Below are 19,537 nucleotides of genomic sequence, written 5' to 3'. Positions count from 1 at the left end.
AGCTGCTAATCTCTACCTCAGGCAATTGATCAGCAAAAAGAAAAACTTAACCAAGGACGATACAAGTGAAGTGAACTAGCCCCATTGATTAATAAGCTCAAGTTCTCCCCCTCTCGTATCTTTCTAATCCTTCATTTGGAGCAGGAATAGGCTGTGGCAGGGGGAATATGAAGCAGAATAATTAGCCGTAGGCAGCAGGAGTGGGGGGGGGGGGGGGGGGGTAGAGAGGGTGGGGGGGAGCGGGTAGAGAGGGTGGGGGGGGCGGGTAGAGAGGGTGGGGGGGGGGTAGAGAGGGTGGGGGGGAGCGGGTAGAGAGGGTGGGGGGGGGCGGGTAGAGAGGGTGGGGGGGGCGGGTAGAGAGGGTGGGGGGGGCGGGTAGGAGGGTGGGGGGGGTGGGTAGAGAGGGTGGGGGGGCGGGTAGAGAGGGTGGGGGGGGCGGGTAGAGAGGGTGGGGGGGGCGGGTAGAGAGGGTGGGGGGGCGGGTAGAGAGGGTGGGGGGGCGGGTAGAGAGGGTAGAGGGTTGTACAGTGCTGGTTTTATGAAGCATTTGTCAGGAGTTCACAAGGACTGCGTAGTTGGCAGGGTAGAGTCCTGATTGACCATTGTCCAGTTGACCTTTACACCAGCCCTGTTCATCCTCTTCACCAATCTTCATTAACTCTTGACCTGTGAAGAAAGTCAACAAGAGCATAGAGAGTAACGAAACTTTGTTTGTTTGGTGGCGATGACTCGCATCCTGGAGGGAACAAACTGGCAAAGGGAACCCAACAAATCGGATGATTTGTGACCAATCAAAATCAAGGCTGAGGAGGCGTGGGAGGGCAGACAGAGTAACCACAAAACGTGCCAGATTATTGTGAAAAGTGAATTGTTGCACCCATTCCAATGCTTAGGATTCCCACACCGTGTGGTTTAATCCTAGGGTAACAATCAATCAACAATAAATACAGCCGTGCTGATGTTATATACAATCTCAAAGTGCTCCAATCTTCTTTTCATCATCAAACGGTACAATGAACAGCCAATCCAAAGTTAGCCACCTCTCCCAGTATTTGATGAAGTGAGTGACCATTCCCGTGTTGTTTCTGATAATGAAGTCAGTGGATAGTGTGTTTTATGGACAGCAGCATCTGACCATGTCATGTATTAGTAAGCACAGTAAGAAGTCTCACAACACCAGGTTAAAGTCCAACAGGTTTATTTGGTAGCAAATACCATAAGCTTTTGGAGCACTGCTCCTTCGTCAGATGGAGTGGATATCTCTCTATGGAGAGGATATCCACTCCATCTGACGAAGGAGCAGTGCTCCGAAAGCTTATGGTATTTGCTACCAAATAAACCTGTTGGACTTTAACCTGGTGTTGTGAGACTTCTTACTGTGCTTACCCCAGTCCAACGCCGGCATCTCCACATCATGTATTAGTAACCCAGAGATGCTGTGGATTTCTGGTAAAGCCACAGATTTGATCTTGCTGAGCATGGTCATTTGGTTCATTTGTCAGTTAGCCAGTTTACTCACTGGTCAGTTTCAGGCGAAAGGTTCTTGACATCTAGTGCTATTTATGCTGCAAGGCATCCATTAGCTTCCACTGAGACAACCCTATAATTAATTTTATAGCCCACATCACACAATTTGCTCAATCCATGAAAAAAACACTCTGCCAGCCTGGTTCCAAATGCCCATTACTGGAGGAAGACACCCTGCCCCTCCACTCATTGTCCTGGTTTAACTGTTCAAGCAAGAGGGGTAAAAACCAAACATGATGGGCCGAATACCGTTTATTACATTGTAAATTTACATGGTTCCAAACAGTCCAAATTACCCAGATTAACAGTTAGACACTCAGACATGCACAAGGTGCAACACCCTGATTGCCTCCCACAATCCAAAAGATGTGCTCGTTAGGTGGATAGGTCATGCAAAATTGCCCCTTAGTGTCCTAAAATGTGTAGGTTCTGGGGATTAGCGGGGTAAATATGTGGGGTTACCGGCCTGGGTTAGATGCTGTATTGGAAAATTGGTGCAGACTTTATGAGCCAAATGGCCTACTTCTGCACTACTGGAATTCTATGATTCTAACTAACTTTGATTCAAGATTGTTATGGAAAAGGTCAAGGAAGGGTCAGGAATCAAAGATCTAAACTGGGGGAAGGCTGATGCAGACACACATATTGGTACAGCGCGGCACGCCCACATCCCTCGCTACAGCGCAGCGTCCCCAGACCCCTAGCGACAGCATGGCGCGCCCAGGCCCCTCGCTACAGCATGGCGCGCGCATGCTCCTCACTACAGTGCGGCACGCCCACGCCCCTCGCAACAGTGCGGCACGCCCAGGCCTGTTGCTACAGTGGGGCGCGCCCAGGCCCGTTGCTACAGTGGGGTGCACCCATGCCCCTTGCTACAGTAGGGCACGCCCACGCCCCTTGCTACAATGGGGTGCACTCATGCCCATTTCTACAGTGTGGCGCGCTCACGCCACCTGCTACAGAGCGGCGCGCCCATGCCCCTTAGAACATAGAACAGTACAGCACAGTACAGGCCCTTCGGCCCTCAATGTTGTGCCTAGCTTTGTCCGAAACCGAGATCAAGCTATCCCACTCCCTATCATTCTGGTGTGCTCCATGTGCCTATCCAATAACCGCTTGAAAGTTCCTAAAGTGTCCGACTCCACTATCACGGCAGGCAGTCCATTCCACACCCCAACCACTCTCTGCGTAAAGAACCTACCTCGGACATCCCTCCGATATCTCCCATCATGAATCTTATAGTTATGCCCCGAGTAACAGCTACATCCACCCGAGGAATTAGTCTCTGAATGTCCACTCTCTCTATCCCCCTCATCATCTTATAAACTTTGATTAAGTCGCCTCTCATCCTCCTCTGCTCGAAAGAGAAAAGCCTTAGCTCCCTCAACCTTTCCTCATAAGACCTACCCTCCAAACCAGGCAGCATCCTGGTAGATGTCCTCTGCACTCTCTCCAATGCTTCCACATCCTTCTTATAGTGAGGTGACCAGAACTGCACACAATATTCCAAATGTGGTCTCACCAAGGTCCTGTACAGTTGCAGCATAACCCCACGGCTCTTAAACTCAAACCCCCTGTTAATAAACGCTGCCTTCTCCACGGCTTTATCCACTTGAGTGGCAACCTTTAGAGATCTGTGGATATGAACCCCAAGATCTCTCTGTTCCTCCACATTCCTCAGAACCCTACCTTTGACCCTGTAATCCGCATTCAAATTTGTCCTACCAAAATGAATCACCTCGCACTTATCAGTGTTAAACTCCATCTGCCATTTTCCGGCCCAGCTCTGCATCCTATCAATGTCTCTTTGCAGTCTACAACAGCCCTCCACATCCACAACTCCACCAATCTTGGTGTCATCAGCAAATTTACTGACCCACCCTTCAGCCCCCTCCTCCAAGTCATTGATAAAAATCACAAATAGCAGAGGACCCAGCACTGATCCCTGTGGTACACCGCTGGTAACTGGTCTCCAGTCTGAAAATTTTCCATCCACCACCACCCTCTGTCCTGTATGAGATAGCCAGTTACTTATTCAATCGGCCAAATTTCCCTCTATCCCACACATCCTTACTTTCTTCATGAGCCGACCATGGGGAACCTTATCAAACGCCTTACTAAAATCCATGTATATGACAGCAACTACTCTACCTTCATCAACATACTTAGTTACCTCCTCAAAGAATTCTATCAAATTTGTTAGGCAAGACTTACCCTTCACAAATCCGTATTGACTATCCCGGATTAAGCTGCATCTTTCCAATTGGTCATAAATCCTATCCCTCAGGACCTTTTCCATTAACTTACCGACCACTGAAGTAAGACTGACCGGCCTATAATTACCAGGGTCATTCCTATTTCCTTTCTTGAACAGAGGAACAACATTCGCCACTCTCCAGTCCTCTGGCACTATCCCCGTGGACAGTGAGGACCCAAAGATCAAAGCCAAAGGTTCTGCAATCACATCCCTTGCCTCCCAAAGAATCCTAGGATATATCCCATCTGGCCCAGGGGACTTATCGACCCTCAGGTTTTTCAAAATTGCTAACACACCTTCCCTCAGAACATCTACCTCCTCCAGCCTATCAGCCTGTATCACACACTCATCCTCAAAAACATGGCCCCTCTCCTTGGTGAACACTGAAGAAAAGTATTCATTCATCACCTCTCCTATCTCTACTGACTCCATGCACAAGTTCCCACTACTGTCCTTGACCGGCCCCAACCTCACCCTGGTCATTCTTTTAGTCCTCACATAAGCGTAAAAAGGCCTTGGGGTTTTCCTTGATCCGACCCACCAAGGACTTCTCCTAGCTCTCCGAAGCCCTTTTTTTTAGCTACCTTGTAACCTTGCCACCTCGTAACCCTCAAGCGACCCAACTGAACCTTGTTTTCTCAACCTTACATTCGTTTCCTTTTTCCTCTTGACAAGACATTCTACCTCTTTTGTGAACCATGGTTCCCTCACTCAGCCATTTCCTCCCTGCCTGACAGGGACATACCTATTAAGGACACGCAGTATTTGTTCCTCGAACAAGCTTCACTTTTCATTTGAGCCTTTCCCTGACAGTTTCTGTTCCCATCTTATGCTCCCTAATTCTTGCCTAATCGCATCATAATTACCCCTCCCCCAATTATAAACCTTGCCCTGCCGTAAGGGCCTATCCCTCTCCATTGCAATAATGAAAGATGCCGAATTGTGGTCACTATCTCCAAAGTGCTCTCCCACAACCAAATCTAACACTTGCTACAGTGCGGCGCACCCATGCCCCTTGCTACACTACAGCGCGCCCACGCCCCTTGCTACAGTGCGGTGCGCCCACGCCCCTTGCTACAGTGCGGTGCGCCGACGCCCCTTGCTACAGTGCGGTGCGCCAATGCCCCTTGCTACAGTGCGGTGCGCCGACGCCCCTTGCTACAGTGCGGTGCGCCGACGCCCCTTGCTACAGTGCGGTGCGCCGACGCCCCTTGCTACAGTGCGGTGCGCCCATGCCCCTTGCTACAGTGCAGTGCGCCGACACCCCTTGCTACAGTGCGGTGAGCCGACACCCCTTGCTACAGTACAGTGCGCCCATGCCCCTTGCTACAGTGCGGTGCGCCGACGCCCCTTGCTACAGTGCGGTGCGCCGACGCCCCTTGCTACAGTACAGTGCGCCCATGCCCCTTGCTACAGTGCGGTGCGCCCACGCCCCTTGCTACAGTGCAGTGCGCCGACACCCCTTGCTACAGTGCAGTGCGCCGACACCCCTTGCTACAGTGCGGTGCGCCGACACCCCTTGCTACAGTGCAGTGCGCCGACGTCCCTTGCTACAGTGCAGTGCGCCGACGCCCCTTGCTACAGTGCGGTGCGCCGACACCCCTTACTTCACTGCAGCGCGCGCATGCACATTCCTACAGTACGGCCACGCACGCAATTTCCTGCAGTGTGGCGGGCCAACGCCCCTTAGTTCAGTGCAGTGCGGCTACGCCACTTCGTACAGTGCGACGGGCCCACGCCCTTTGTACAGTGCGACGGGCCCACGCCCTTTGTACAGTGCGACGGGCCCACGCCCTTTGTACAGTGCGACGGGCCCACGCCCTTTGTACAGTGCGGCGGGCCCACGCCCTTTGTACAGTGCGGCGGGCCCACGCCCCTTTGTACAGTGCGACGGGCCCACGCCCTTTGTACAGTGCGACGGGCCCACGCCCTTTGTACAGTGCGGCGGGCCCACGCCCTTTGTACAGTGCGACGGGCCCACGCCCTTTGTACAGTGCGACGGGCCCACGCCCTTTGTACAGTGCGGCGGGCCCACGCGCTTTGTACAGTGCGACGGGCCCATGCCCTTTGTACAGTGCGGCGGGCCCACGCCCTTTGTACAGTGCGACGGGCCCACGCCCTTTGTACAGTGCGGCGGGCCCACGCCCTTTGTACAGTGCGACGGGCCCACGCCCTTTGTACAGTGCGGCGGGCCCACGCCCTTTGTACAGTGCGGCGGGCCCACGCCCTTTGTACAGTGCGACGGGCCCACGCCCTTTGTACAGTGCGACGGGCCCACGCCCTTTGTACAGCGCGACGGGGCCACGCCCTTTGTACAGTGCGACGGGCCCACGCCCTTTGTACAGTGGGGCGGGCCCACGCCCTTTGTACAGTGGGGCGGGCCCACGCCCTTTGTACAGTGCGGCGCGCCCACGCCCTTTGTACAGTGCGGCGCGCCCACGCCCTTTGTACAGTGCGCGCGCCCACGCCCTTTGTACAGTGCGACGCGCCCACGCCCTTTGTACAGTGCGACGCGCCCACGCCCTTTGTACAGTGCGACGCGTCCACGCCCTTTGTACAGTGCTGCGGGCCCACGCCCTTTGTACAGTGCGACGCGCCCACGCCCTTTGTAGTGGGGCGCGGCCACGCCCCTTTGTAGTGGGGCGCGGCCACGCCCCTTTGTAGTGGGGCGCGCCCACGCCCCTTGCTACAGTGTGGCGCGCCGACGCCCCTTGCTACAGTGTGGCGGGCCCACGCCCCTTGCTACAGTGTGGCGCGCCCACGCCCCTTGCTACAGTGTGGCGCGCCCACGCCCCTTGCTACAGCGTGGCGCGCCTACGCCCCTTGCTACAGTGGGGAGCACCCACGCCCCTTGCTACAGGGCGGCGCGCCCACGCCCCTTGCAACAGGGCGGCGCGCCCACGCCCCTTGCTACAGGGCGGCGCGCCCACGCCCCTTGCCACAGGGCAGCGCGCCCACGCCCCTTGCCACAGGACGGCGCGCCCACGCCCCTTGCCACAGGGCGGCGCGCCCACGCCCCTTGCTACAGAGCGGCGCGCCCACGCCCCTTGCTACAACGCGGCACGCCCACGCCCCTTGCTACAACGCAGCGCGCCCACGCCCCTTGCTACAGTGCGGCGCGCCCATGCCCCTTGCTACAAAGCGGGGCGGCCACGCCCCTTGCTACAACGCAGCGCGCCCACGCCCCTTGCTACAACGCAGCGCGCCCACGCCCCTTGCTTCAGTGCGGCGCGCCCACGCCCCTTGCTACAGTGCGGCGCGCCCACGCCCCTTGCTACAGTGCGGCGCGCCGACGTCCCTTGCTACAGTGCGGTGCGCCCACGCCCCTTGCTACAGTGCGGCGCACCCACGCCCCTTGCTACAGTGGGGCGCGCCCACGCCCCTTGCTACAGTGCGGCGCCCCCACGCCCCTTGCTACAGTGCGGCGCGCCCACGCCCCTTGCTACAGTGCGGCGCGCCCACGCCCCTTGCTACAGTGCGGCGCGCACACGCCCCTTGCTACAGTGCGGCGCGCCCATGTCCCTTGCTACAATGTGGCGGGCCCACGCCCCTTGCTACAGTGCGGCGCGCCCACGCCCCTTGCTACAGTGCGGCGCGCCCACGCCCCTTGCTACAGTGGGGCGCGCCCACGCCCCTTGCTACAGTGCGGCGCGCCCACGCCCCTTGCTACAGTGGGGCGCGCCCACGCCCCTTGCTACAGTGGGGCACGCCCACGCCACTTGCTACAGTGGGACGCGCCCAGGCCTCTCGCGACAGTGGGACGCGCCCAGGCCTCTCGCTACAGTGGGACGCGCCCAGGCCCCTTGCTGCAGTGGGACGCGCCCAGGCCCCTTGCGACAGTGGGACGCGCCCAGGCCCCTTGCTACAGTGGGACGCGCCCAGGCCCCTTGCTACAGTGGGACGCGCCCAGGCCCCTTGCTACAGTGGGACGCGCCCAGGCCTCTCGCTACAGTGGGACGCGCCCAGGCCCCTTGCTACACTGCGGCGCGCCCAGGCCCCTTGCTACAGTGGGACGCGCCCAGGCCTCTCGCTACAGTGGGAAGCGCCCAGGCCCCTCGCTACAGTGGGACGCGCCCAGGCCTCTCGCTACAGTGCGGCGCGCCCAGGCCCCTTGCTACAGTGGGACGCGCCCAGGCCCCACGCGACAGTGTTACGCGCCCAGGCCCCTCGCTACAGTGGGACGCGCCCAGGCCTCTCGCTACAGTGCGGCGCGCCCAGGCCCCTTGCTACAGTGGGACGCGCCCAGGCCTCTCGCTACAGTGCGCGCGCCCAGGCCCCTTGCTACAGTGGGACGCGCCCAGGCCTCTCGCTACAGTGCAGCGCGCCCAGGCCTCTCGCTACAGTGGGACGCGCCCAGGCCCCTTGCTACAGTGCGACGCGCCCAGGCCCCTTGCGACAGTGGAGCGCGCCCAGGCCCCTTGCTACAGTGGGACGCGCCCAGGCCCCTTGCTACAGTGGAGCGCGCCCAGGCCTCTCGCTACAGTGGGGCGCGCCCAGGCCTCTCGCTACAGTGGAGCGCGCCCAGGCCTCTCGCTACAGTGCGACGCGCCCAGGCCGCTCGCTACAGTGGGACGCGCCCAGGCCCCTTGCTACAGTGGGGCGCGCCCAGGCCCCTTGCTACAGTGCGGCGCGCCCAGGCCCCTTGCTACAGTGGGACGCGCCCAGGCCCCTTGCTACAGTGGGACGCGCCCAGGCCCCTTGCTACGGTGGGGCGTGCCCAGGCCCCTTGCTACAGTGGAGCGCGCCCAGGCCTCTTGCTACAGTGGGACGCGCCCAGGCCCCTTGCTACAGTGGGACGCGCCCAGGCCCCTTGCTACAGTGGGGCGCGCCCAGGCCCCTTGCTACAGTGGGACGCGCCCAGGCCCCTTGCTACAGTGGGACGCGCCCAGGCCTCTCGCTACAGTGGGACGCGCCCAGGCCTCTCGCTACAGTGGAGCGCGCCCAGGCCCCTTGCTACAGTGGGACGCGCCCAGGCCCCTTGCTACAGTGGAGCGCGCCCAGGCCCCTTGCGACAGTGGAGCGCGCCCAGGCCCCTTGCTACAGTGGGACGCGCCCAGGCCCCTTGCTACAGTGGGACGCGCCCAGGCCCCTTGCTACAGTGGAGCGCGCCCAGGCCCCTTGCGACAGTGGAGCGCGCCCAGGCCTCTCGCTACAGTGGAGCGCGCCCAGGCCTCTCGCTACAGTGGAGCGCGCCCAGGCCCCTTGCTACAGTGGAGCGCGCCTCGGCCTCTCGCTACAGTGGAGCGCGCCCAGGCCCCTTGCTACAGTGGAGCGCGCCCAGGCCCCTCGCTCCAGTGGGGCGCGCCCAGGCCCCTTGCTACAGTGGAGCGCGCCTAGGCCTCTCGCTACAGTGGGGCGCGCCCAGGCCTCTCGCTACAGTGGGACGCGCCCAGGCCCCTTGCTGCAGTGGGACGTGCCCATGCCTCTCGCTACAGTGGGGCGCGCCCAGGCCCCTTGCTACAGTGGGACGCGCCCAGTCCCCTTGCGACAGTTGGACGCGCCCAGTCCCCTTGCGACAGTGGGACGCGCCCAGTCCCCTTGCTACAGTGCGGCGCGCCCAGGCCTCTTGCTACAGTGCGGCGCGCCCAGGCCTCTCGCTACAGTGGGACGCGCCCAGGCCCCTTGCTACAGTGGGACGCGCCCAATTCCCTTGCTACAGTGCGGCGCGCCCAGGCCTCTTGCTACAGTGCGACGGGCCCAGGCCTCTCGCTACAGTGGGACGCGCCCAGGCCCCTTGCTACAGTGGGACGCGCCCAGTCCCCTTGCTACAGTGGGGCGCGCCCAGGCCCCTTGCTACAGTGGAACGCGCCCAGTCCCCTTGCTACAGTGCGGCGCGCCCAGGCCTCTTGCTACAGTGGAGCGCGCCGAGGCCTCTCGCTACAGTGGGACGCGCCCAGTCCCCTTGCTACAGTGCGGCGCGCCCAGGCCTCTTGCTACAGTGGAGCGCGCCGAGGCCTCTCGCTACAGTGGGACGCGCCCAGTCCCCTTGCCACAGGGCGGCGCGCCCACGCCCCTTGCTACAGAGCGGCGCGCCCACGCCCCTTGCTACAACGCGGCACGCCCACGCCCCTTGCTACAACGCAGCGCGCCCACGCCCCTTGCTACAGTGCGGCGCGCCCATGCCCCTTGCTACAAAGCGGGGCGGCCACGCCCCTTGCTACAACGCAGCGCGCCCACGCCCCTTGCTACAACGCAGCGCGCCCACGCCCCTTGCTTCAGTGCGGCGCGCCCACGCCCCTTGCTACAGTGCGGCGCGCCCACGCCCCTTGCTACAGTGCGGCGCGCCGACGTCCCTTGCTACAGTGCGGTGCGCCCACGCCCCTTGCTACAGTGCGGCGCACCCACGCCCCTTGCTACAGTGGGGCGCGCCCACGCCCCTTGCTACAGTGCGGCGCCCCCACGCCCCTTGCTACAGTGCGGCGCGCCCACGCCCCTTGCTACAGTGCGGCGCGCCCACGCCCCTTGCTACAGTGCGGCGCGCACACGCCCCTTGCTACAGTGCGGCGCGCCCATGTCCCTTGCTACAATGTGGCGGGCCCACGCCCCTTGCTACAGTGCGGCGCGCCCACGCCCCTTGCTACAGTGCGGCGCGCCCACGCCCCTTGCTACAGTGGGGCGCGCCCACGCCCCTTGCTACAGTGCGGCGCGCCCACGCCCCTTGCTACAGTGGGGCGCGCCCACGCCCCTTGCTACAGTGGGGCACGCCCACGCCACTTGCTACAGTGCGGCGTGCCCACGCCCCTTGCTACAGTGGGACGCGCCCAGGCCTCTCGCGACAGTGGGACGCGCCCAGGCCTCTCGCTACAGTGGGACGCGCCCAGGCCCCTTGCTACAGTGGGACGCGCCCAGGCCCCTTGCGACAGTGGGACGCGCCCAGGCCCCTTGCTACAGTGGGACGCGCCCAGGCCCCTTGCTACAGTGGGACGCGCCCAGGCCCCTTGCTACAGTGGGACGCGCCCAGGCCTCTCGCTACAGTGGGACGCGCCCAGGCCCCTTGCTACACTGCGGCGCGCCCAGGCCCCTTGCTACAGTGGGACGCGCCCAGGCCTCTCGCTACAGTGGGAAGCGCCCAGGCCCCTCGCTACAGTGGGACGCGCCCAGGCCTCTCGCTACAGTGCGGCGCGCCCAGGCCCCTTGCTACAGTGGGACGCGCCCAGGCCCCACGCGACAGTGTTACGCGCCCAGGCCCCTCGCTACAGTGGGACGCGCCCAGGCCTCTCGCTACAGTGCGGCGCGCCCAGGCCCCTTGCTACAGTGGGACGCGCCCAGGCCTCTAGCTACAGTGCGCGCGCCCAGGCCCCTTGCTACAGTGGGACGCGCCCAGGCCTCTCGCTACAGTGCAGCGCGCCCAGGCCTCTCGCTACAGTGGGACGCGCCCAGGCCCCTTGCTACAGTGCGACGCGCCCAGGCCCCTTGCGACAGTGGAGCGCGCCCAGGCCCCTTGCTACAGTGGGACGCGCCCAGGCCCCTTGCTACAGTGGAGCGCGCCCAGGCCTCTCGCTACAGTGGGGCGCGCCCAGGCCTCTCGCTACAGTGGAGCGCGCCCAGGCCTCTCGCTACAGTGCGACGCGCCCAGGCCGCTCGCTACAGTGGGACGCGCCCAGGCCCCTTGCTACAGTGGGGCGCGCCCAGGCCCCTTGCTACAGTGCGGCGCGCCCAGGCCCCTTGCTACAGTGGGACGCGCCCAGGCCCCTTGCTACGGTGGGACGCGCCCAGGCCCCTTGCTACGGTGGGGCGTGCCCAGGCCCCTTGCTACAGTGGAGCGCGCCCAGGCCTCTTGCTACAGTGGGACGCGCCCAGGCCCCTTGCTACAGTGGGACGCGCCCAGGCCCCTTGCTACAGTGGGGCGCGCCCAGGCCCCTTGCTACAGTGGGACGCGCCCAGGCCCCTTGCTACAGTGGGACGCGCCCAGGCCTCTCGCTACAGTGGGACGCGCCCAGGCCTCTCGCTACAGTGGAGCGCGCCCAGGCCCCTTGCTACAGTGGGACGCGCCCAGGCCCCTTGCTACAGTGGAGCGCGCCCAGGCCCCTTGCGACAGTGGAGCGCGCCCAGGCCCCTTGCTACAGTGGGACGCGCCCAGGCCCCTTGCTACAGTGGGACGCGCCCAGGCCCCTTGCTACAGTGGAGCGCGCCCAGGCCCCTTGCGACAGTGGAGCGCGCCCAGGCCTCTCGCTACAGTGGAGCGCGCCCAGGCCTCTCGCTACAGTGGAGCGCGCCCAGGCCCCTTGCTACAGTGGAGCGCGCCTCGGCCTCTCGCTACAGTGGAGCGCGCCCAGGCCCCTTGCTACAGTGGAGCGCGCCCAGGCCCCTCGCTCCAGTGGGGCGCGCCCAGGCCCCTTGCTACAGTGGAGCGCGCCTAGGCCTCTCGCTACAGTGGGGCGCGCCCAGGCCTCTCGCTACAGTGGGACGCGCCCAGGCCCCTTGCTGCAGTGGGACGTGCCCATGCCTCTCGCTACAGTGGGGCGCGCCCAGGCCCCTTGCTACAGTGGGACGCGCCCAGTCCCCTTGCGACAGTTGGACGCGCCCAGTCCCCTTGCGACAGTGGGACGCGCCCAGTCCCCTTGCTACAGTGCGGCGCGCCCAGGCCTCTTGCTACAGTGCGGCGCGCCCAGGCCTCTCGCTACAGTGGGACGCGCCCAGGCCCCTTGCTACAGTGGGACGCGCCCAATTCCCTTGCTACAGTGCGGCGCGCCCAGGCCTCTTGCTACAGTGCGACGGGCCCAGGCCTCTCGCTACAGTGGGACGCGCCCAGGCCCCTTGCTACAGTGGGACGCGCCCAGTCCCCTTGCTACAGTGGGGCGCACCCAGGCCCCTTGCTACAGTGGAACGCGCCCAGTCCCCTTGCTACAGTGCGGCGCGCCCAGGCCTCTTGCTACAGTGGAGCGCGCCGAGGCCTCTCGCTACAGTGGGACGCGCCCAGTCCCCTTGCTACAGTGCGGCGCGCCCAGGCCTCTTGCTACAGTGGAGCGCGCCGAGGCCTCTCGCTACAGTGGGACGCGCCCAGTCCCCTTGCTACAGTGCGGCGCGCCCAGGCCCCGTGCTACAGTGGAGCGCGCCGAGGCCTCTCGCTACAGTGGGACGCGCCCAGTCCCCTTGCTACAGTGGGGCGCGCCCAGGCCTCTCGCTACAGTGCAGCGCGCCCAGGCCTCTCGCTACAGTGCGACGCGCCCAGGCCTCTCGCTACAGTGGGACGCGCCCAGGCCCCTTGCTACAGTGGGGTGCGCCCAGGCCCCTTGCTACAGTGGGACGCGCCCAGGCCCCTTGCTACAGTGCAGCGCGCGCAGGCCTCTTGCTACAGTGGGACGGGCCCAGGCCTCTCGCTACAGTGGGACGCGCCCAGGCCCCTTGCTACAGTGCAGCGCGCGCAGGCCTCTTGCTACAGTGGGACGGGCCCAGGCCTCTCGCTACAGTGGGACGCGCCCAGGCCCCTTGCTACAGTGGGACGCGCCCAGTCCCCTTGCTACAGTGCGGCGCGCCCAGGCCCCTTGCTACAGTGGGACGCGCCCAGGCCTCTCGCTACAGTGGGACGCGCCCAGGCCCCTTGCTACAGTGGGGCGCGCCCAGGCCCCTTGCTACAGTGGGACGCGCCCAGGCCCCTTGCTACAGTGCAGCGCGCGCAGGCCTCTTGCTACAGTGGGACGGGCCCAGGCCTCTCGCTACAGTGGGACGCGCCCAGGCCCCTTGCTACAGTGCAGCGCGCGCAGGCCTCTTGCTACAGTGGGACGGGCCCAGGCCTCTCGCTACAGTGGGACGCGCCCAGGCCCCTTGCTACAGTGGGACGCGCCCAGTCCCCTTGCTACAGTGCGGCGCGCCCAGGCCCCTTGCTACAGTGGGACGCGCCCAGGCCTCTCGCTACAGTGGGACGCGCACAGGCCCCTCGCTACAGTGGGACGCGCCCAGGCCTCTCGCTACAGTGCGGCGCGCCCAGGCCCCTTGCTACAGTGCAGCGCGCCCAGGCCTCTCGCTACAGTGCAGCGCGCACTGGCCTCTCGCTACAGTGCAGCGCGCCCAGGCCTCTCGCTACAGTGGAACGCGCCCAGGCCCCTTGCTACAGTGGGGCGCGCCCAGGCCTCTCGCTACAGTGCAGCGCGCCCAGGCCTCTCGCTACAGTGCAGCGTGCCCAGGGCCCTTGCTACAGTGCAGCGCGCCCAGGCCACTCGCTACAGTGCAGCGCGCCCAGGCCTCTCGCTACAGTGCAGCGCGCCCAGGCCTCTCGCTACAGTGGGACGCGCCCAGGCCTCTCGCTACAGTGGGACGCGCCCAGGCCCCTTGCTACAGGGGACGCGCCCAGGCCCCTTGCTACAGTGGGACGCGCCCAGGCCCCTTGCTACAGTGCAGCGCGCCCAGGCCCCTTGCTACAGGGGATGGGCCCAGGCCCCTTGCTACAGTGGGACGCGCCCAGGCCCCTTGCTACAGTGGGGCGCGCCCAGGCCTCTCGCTACAGTGGGACGCGCACAGGCCTCTCGCTACAGTGGGACGCGCCCAGGCCCCTTGCTACAGTGGGGCGCGCCCAGGCCCCTTGCTACAGTGGGACGCGCCCAGGCCTCTCGCTACAGTGCGGCGCGCCCAGGCCTCTTGCTACAGTGGGACGCGCCCAGGCCCCTTGCTACAGTGGGACGCGCCCAGTCCCCTTGCTCCAGTGCGGCGCGCCCAGGCCTCTTGCTACAGTGCGACGCGCCCAGGCCTCTCGCTACAGTGGGACGCGCCCAGGCCCCTTGCTACAGTGGGACGCGCCCAGTCCCCTTGCTACAGTGGGGCGCGCCCAGGCCCCTTGCTACAGTGGGACGCGCCCAGGCCCCTTGCTACAGTGCAGCGCGCCCAGGCCTCTTGCTACAGTGGGACGCGCCCAGGCCCCTTGCTACAGTGCAGCGCGCGCAGGCCTCTTGCTACAGTGGGACGGGCCCAGGCCTCTCGCTACAGTGCAGCGCGCGCAGGCCTCTTGCTACAGTGGGACGGGCCCAGGCCTCTCGCTACAGTGGGACGCGCCCAGGCCCCTTGCTACAGTGGGACGCGCCCAGTCCCCTTGCTACAGTGCGGCGCGCCCAGGCCCCTTGCTACAGTGGGACGCGCCCAGGCCTCTCGCTACAGTGGGACGCGCACAGGCCCCTCGCTACAGTGGGACGCGCCCAGGCCTCTCGCTACAGTGCGGCGCGCCCAGGCCCCTTGCTACAGTGCAGCGCGCCCAGGCCTCTCGCTACAGTGCAGCGCGCACTGGCCTCTCGCTACAGTGCAGCGCGCCCAGGCCTCTCGCTACAGTGGAACGCGCCCAGGCCCCTTGCTACAGTGGGGCGCGCCCAGGCCTCTCGCTACAGTGCAGCGCGCCCAGGCCTCTCGCTACAGTGCAGCGTGCCCAGGGCCCTTGCTACAGTGCAGCGCGCCCAGGCCTCTCGCTACAGTGCAGCGCGCCCAGGCCTCTCGCTACAGTGCAGCGCGCCCAGGCCTCTCGCTACAGTGGGACGCGCCCAGGCCTCTCGCTACAGTGGGACGCGCCCAGGCCCCTTGCTACAGGGGACGCGCCCAGGCCCCTTGCTACAGTGGGACGCGCCCAGGCCCCTTGCTACAGTGCAGCGCGCCCAGGCCCCTTGCTACAGGGGACGGGCCCAGGCCCCTTGCTACAGTGGGACGCGCCCAGGCCCCTTGCTACAGTGGGGCGCGCCCAGGCCTCTCGCTACAGTGGGACGCGCCCAGGCCTCTCGCTACAGTGGGACGCGCCCAGGCCCCTTGCTACAGTGGGGCGCGCCCAGGCCCCTTGCTACAGTGGGACGCGCCCAGGCCTCTCGCTACAGTGCGGCGCGCCCAGGCCTCTTGCTACAGTGGGACGCGCCCAGGCCCCTTGCTACAGTGGGACGCGCCCAGTCCCCTTGCTCCAGTGCGGCGCGCCCAGGCCTCTTGCTACAGTGCGACGCGCCCAGGCCTCTCGCTACAGTGGGACGCGCCCAGGCCCCTTGCTACAGTGGGACGCGCCCAGTCCCCTTGCTACAGTGGGGCGCGCCCAGGCCCCTTGCTACAGTGGGACGCGCCCAGGCCCCTTGCTACAGTGCAGCGCGCCCAGGCCTCTTGCTACAGTGGGACGCGCCCAGGCCCCTTGCTACAGTGCGGCGCGCCCAGGCCCCTTGCTACAGTGGGACGCGCCCAGGCCTCTCGCTACAGTGCAGCGCGCCCAGGCCTCTCGCGAAAGTGGGGCGCGCCCAGGCCCCTTGCTACAGTGGGACGCGCCCAGGCCTCTCGCTACAGTGCGGCGCGCCTAGGCCCCTTGCTACAGTGGGACGCGCCCAGGCCTCTCGCTACAGTGCAGCGCGCCCAGGCCTCTCGCTACAGTGGGATGCGCCCAGGCCCCTTGCTACAGTACGACACGCCCAGGCCCCTTGCTACAGTGCGACACGCCCAGGCCCCTTGCTACAGTGGAGCGCGCCCAGGCCACTTGCTACAGTGCGGCGCGCCCAGGCCCCTTGCTACAGTGGGACGCGCCCAGGCCCCTTGCGACAGTGGAGCGCGCCCAGGCCTCTCGCGACAGTGGGGCGCGCCCAGGCCTCTCGCTACAGTGGAGCGCGCCCAGGCCTCTCGCTACAGTGCGACGCGCCCAGGCCTCTCGCTACAGTGGGACGCGCCCACGCCCCTTGCTACAGTGGGACGCGCCCATGCCTCTCGCTACAGTGGGGCGCGCCCAGGCCCCGTGCTACAGTGGGACGCGCCCAGTCCCCTTGCGACAGTGGGACGCGCCCAGTCCCCTTGCGACAGTGGGACGCGCCCAGTCCCCTTGTTACAGTGCGGCGCGCCCAGGCCTCTTGCTACAGTGCGGCGCGCCCAGGCCTCTCGCTACAGTGGGACGCGCCCAGGCCCCTTGCTACAGTGGGACGCGCCCAGTCCCCTTGCTACAGTGCGGCGCGCCCAGGCCTCTTGCTACAGTGCGACGCGCCCAGGCCTCTCGCTACAGTGGGACGCGCCCAGGCCCCTTGCTACAGTGGGGCGCGCCCAGGCCCCTTGCTACAGTGGGACGCGCCCAGGCCCCTTGCTACAGTGCAGCGCGCCCAGGCCTCTTGCTACAGTGGGACGCGCCCAGGCCCCTTGCTACAGTGGGACGCGCCCAGGCCTCTCGCTACAGTGGGACGCGCCCAGGCCCCTTGCTACAGTGCGGCACGCCCAGGCCCCTTGCTACAGTGGGACGCGCCCAGGCCTCTCGCTACAGTGCAGCGCGCCCAGGCCTCTCGCGGCAGTGGGGCGCGCCCAGGCCCCTTGCTACAGTGGGACGCGCCCAGGCCTCTTGCTACAGTGCGGCGCGCCTAGGCCCCTTGCTACAGTGGGACGTGCCCAGGCCTCTCGCTACAGTGCAGCGCGCCCAGGCCTCTCGCTACAGTGGGATGCGCCCAGGCCCCTTGCTACAGTGCGACACGCCCAGGCCCCTTGCTACAGTGCGACACGCCCAGGCCCCTTGCTACAGTGGAGCGCGCCCAGGCCCCTTGCTACAGTGCGGCGCGCCCAGGCCCCTTGCTACAGTGGGACGCGCCCATGCCCCTTGCGACAGTGGAGCGCGCCCAGGCCTCTCGCTACAGTGGGGCGCGCCCAGGCCTCTCGCTACAGTGGGGCGCGCCCAGGCCTCTCGCTACAGTGGAGCGCGCCCAGGCCTCTCGCTACAGTGCGACGCGCCCAGGCCTCTCGCTACAGTGGGACGCGCCCAGGCCCCTTGCTACAGTGGGGCGCGCCCAGGCCCCTTGCTACAGTGCGGCGCGCCCACGCCCCTTGCTACAGTGGGACGCGCCCACGCCCCTTGCTACAGTGGGACGCGCCCAGGCCTCTTGCTACAGTGGGGCGCGCCCAGGCCCCTTGCTACAGTGGGGCGCGCCCAGGCCCCTTGCTACAGTGGAGCACGCCCAGGCTTCTCGCGACAGTGGAGCGCGCCCAGGCCCCTTGCTACAGTGGGACGCGCCCAGGCCCCTTGCTACAGTGGGGCGCGCCCAGGCCCCTTGCTACAGTGCGGCGCGCCCACGCCCCTTGCTACAGTGGGACGCGCCCAGGCCCCTTGCTACAGTGGGGCGCGCCCAGGCCCCTTGCTACAGTGGGGCGCGCCCAGACCCCTTGCTACAGTGGGGCGCGCCCAGGCCCCGTGCTACAGTGGGGCGCGCCCAGGCCCCATGCTACAGTGGGACGCGCCCAGGCCTCTCGCTACAGTGCAGCGCGCCCAGGCCTCTCGCTACAGTGCAGCGCGCCCAGGCCACTCGCTACACTGGGACGCGCCCAGGCCCCTTGCTACAGTGGGACGCGCCCAGGCCTCTCGCTACAGTGGAGCGCGCCCAGGCCCCTTGCTACAGTGGGGCGCGCCCAGGCCCCTTGCTACAGTGGGGCGCGCCCAGGCCCCTCACTACAGTGCAGCGCGCCCAGGCCTCTTGCTACAGTGGGACGCGCCCAGGCCCCTTGCTACAGTGGGGCGCGCCCAGGCCCCTCGCTACAGTGCAGCGCGCCCAGGCCTCTTGCTACAGTGGGACGCGCCCAGGCCCCTTGCTACAGTGGAGCGCGCCCAGGCCTCTCGCGACAGTGGGGCGCGTCCAGGCCTCTCGCTACAGTGGAGTGCGCCCAGGCCCCTTGCTACAGTGGGACGCGCCCAGGCCCCTTGCTACAGTGGGGCGCGCCCAGGCCCCTTGCTACAGTGGAGCGCGCCCAGGCCTCTCGCTACAGTGGGACGCGCCCAGGCCCCTTGCTACAGTGGGACGCGCCCAGACCCCTTGCTACAGTGGGGCGCGCCCAGGCCCCTTGCTACAGTGGGACGCGCCCAGGCCCCTTGCTACAGTGGGACGCGCCCAGGCCTCTCGCTACAGTGGGACGCGCCCAGGCCTCTCGCTACAGTGGAGCGCGCCCAGGCCCCTCGCTACAGTGGGACGCGCCCAGGCCCCTTGCTACAGTGGGGCGCGCCCAGGCCCCTTGCTACAGTGGGGCGCGCCCAGGCCCCTTGCTACAGTGGGACGCGCCCAGGCCCCTTGCTACAGTGGGACGCGCCAAGGCCCCTTGCTACAGTGGGACGCGCCCAGGCCCCTTGCTACAGTGGGGCGCGCCCAGGCCCCTTGCTACAGTGGGACGCGCCCAGGCCCCTTGCTACAGTGGGACGCGCCCACGCCCCTTGCTACAGTGGGACGCGCCCACGCCCCTTGCTACAGTGGGACGCGCCCAGGCCTCTCGCTACAGTGGGACGCGCCCAGGCCTCTCGCTACAGTGGGACGCGCCCAGGCCTCTCGCTACAGTGGAGCGCGCCCAGGCCCCTTGCTACAGTGGGACGCGCCCAGGCCCCTTGCTACAGTGGGCGCGCCCAGGCCCCTTGCTACAGTGGGGCGCGCCCAGGCCTCTTGCAACAGTGGGGCGCGCCCAGGCCCCTTGCTACAGTGGGACGCGCCCAGGCCCCTTGCTACAGTGGGACGCGCCCAGGCCCCTTGCTACAGTGGGACGCGCCCAGGCCCCTTGCAACAGTGGAGCGCGCCCAGGCCTCTCGCTACAGTGGGACGCGCCCAGGCCTCTCGCTACAGTGGAGCGCGCCCAGGCCTCTCGCTACAGTGGAGCGCGCCCAGGCCTCTTGCTACAGTGGAGCGCGCCCAGGCCCCTTGCTCCAGTGGGGCGCGCCCAGGCCTCTCGCTACAGTGGGACGCGCCCAGGCCCCTTGCTACAGTGGGACGCGCCCATGCCTCTCGCTACAGTGGGGCGCGCCCAGGCCCCTTGCTACAGTGGGACGCGCCCAGTCCCCTTGCTACAGTGGGACGCGCCCAGTTCCCT

General features: G+C 65.9%; 1 protein-coding gene across 14 annotated transcripts in view; it reads right to left on the bottom strand.

The window, feature by feature from the left end:
* Positions 1-394: 394 nt before the first annotated feature.
* Positions 395-19,537, bottom strand: part of pacsin3 (protein kinase C and casein kinase substrate in neurons 3) — a 218,393-nt gene continuing 199,250 nt past the window's right edge. For 13 of the 14 annotated variants that reach the window (XM_078220329.1, XM_078220327.1, XM_078220334.1 and 10 more), the window contains one exon: positions 395-666. In XM_078220329.1, coding sequence (XP_078076455.1) covers positions 551-666 — 116 coding nt within the window. In that variant the 3' untranslated portion in view covers positions 395-550. The remainder of the gene's footprint in view (positions 667-19,537) is intronic. The other variant, XM_078220340.1, reaches the window with a different exon arrangement.

The sequence above is a fragment of the Mustelus asterias genome, chromosome 9 (assembly GCF_964213995.1).
Source record: "Mustelus asterias chromosome 9, sMusAst1.hap1.1, whole genome shotgun sequence".
In the NCBI taxonomy this organism is placed as follows: Eukaryota; Metazoa; Chordata; class Chondrichthyes; order Carcharhiniformes; family Triakidae; genus Mustelus; species Mustelus asterias.
Note: the sequence above shows the minus strand (reverse complement) of the source record. Positions and strands in the feature narration are given on the sequence as shown.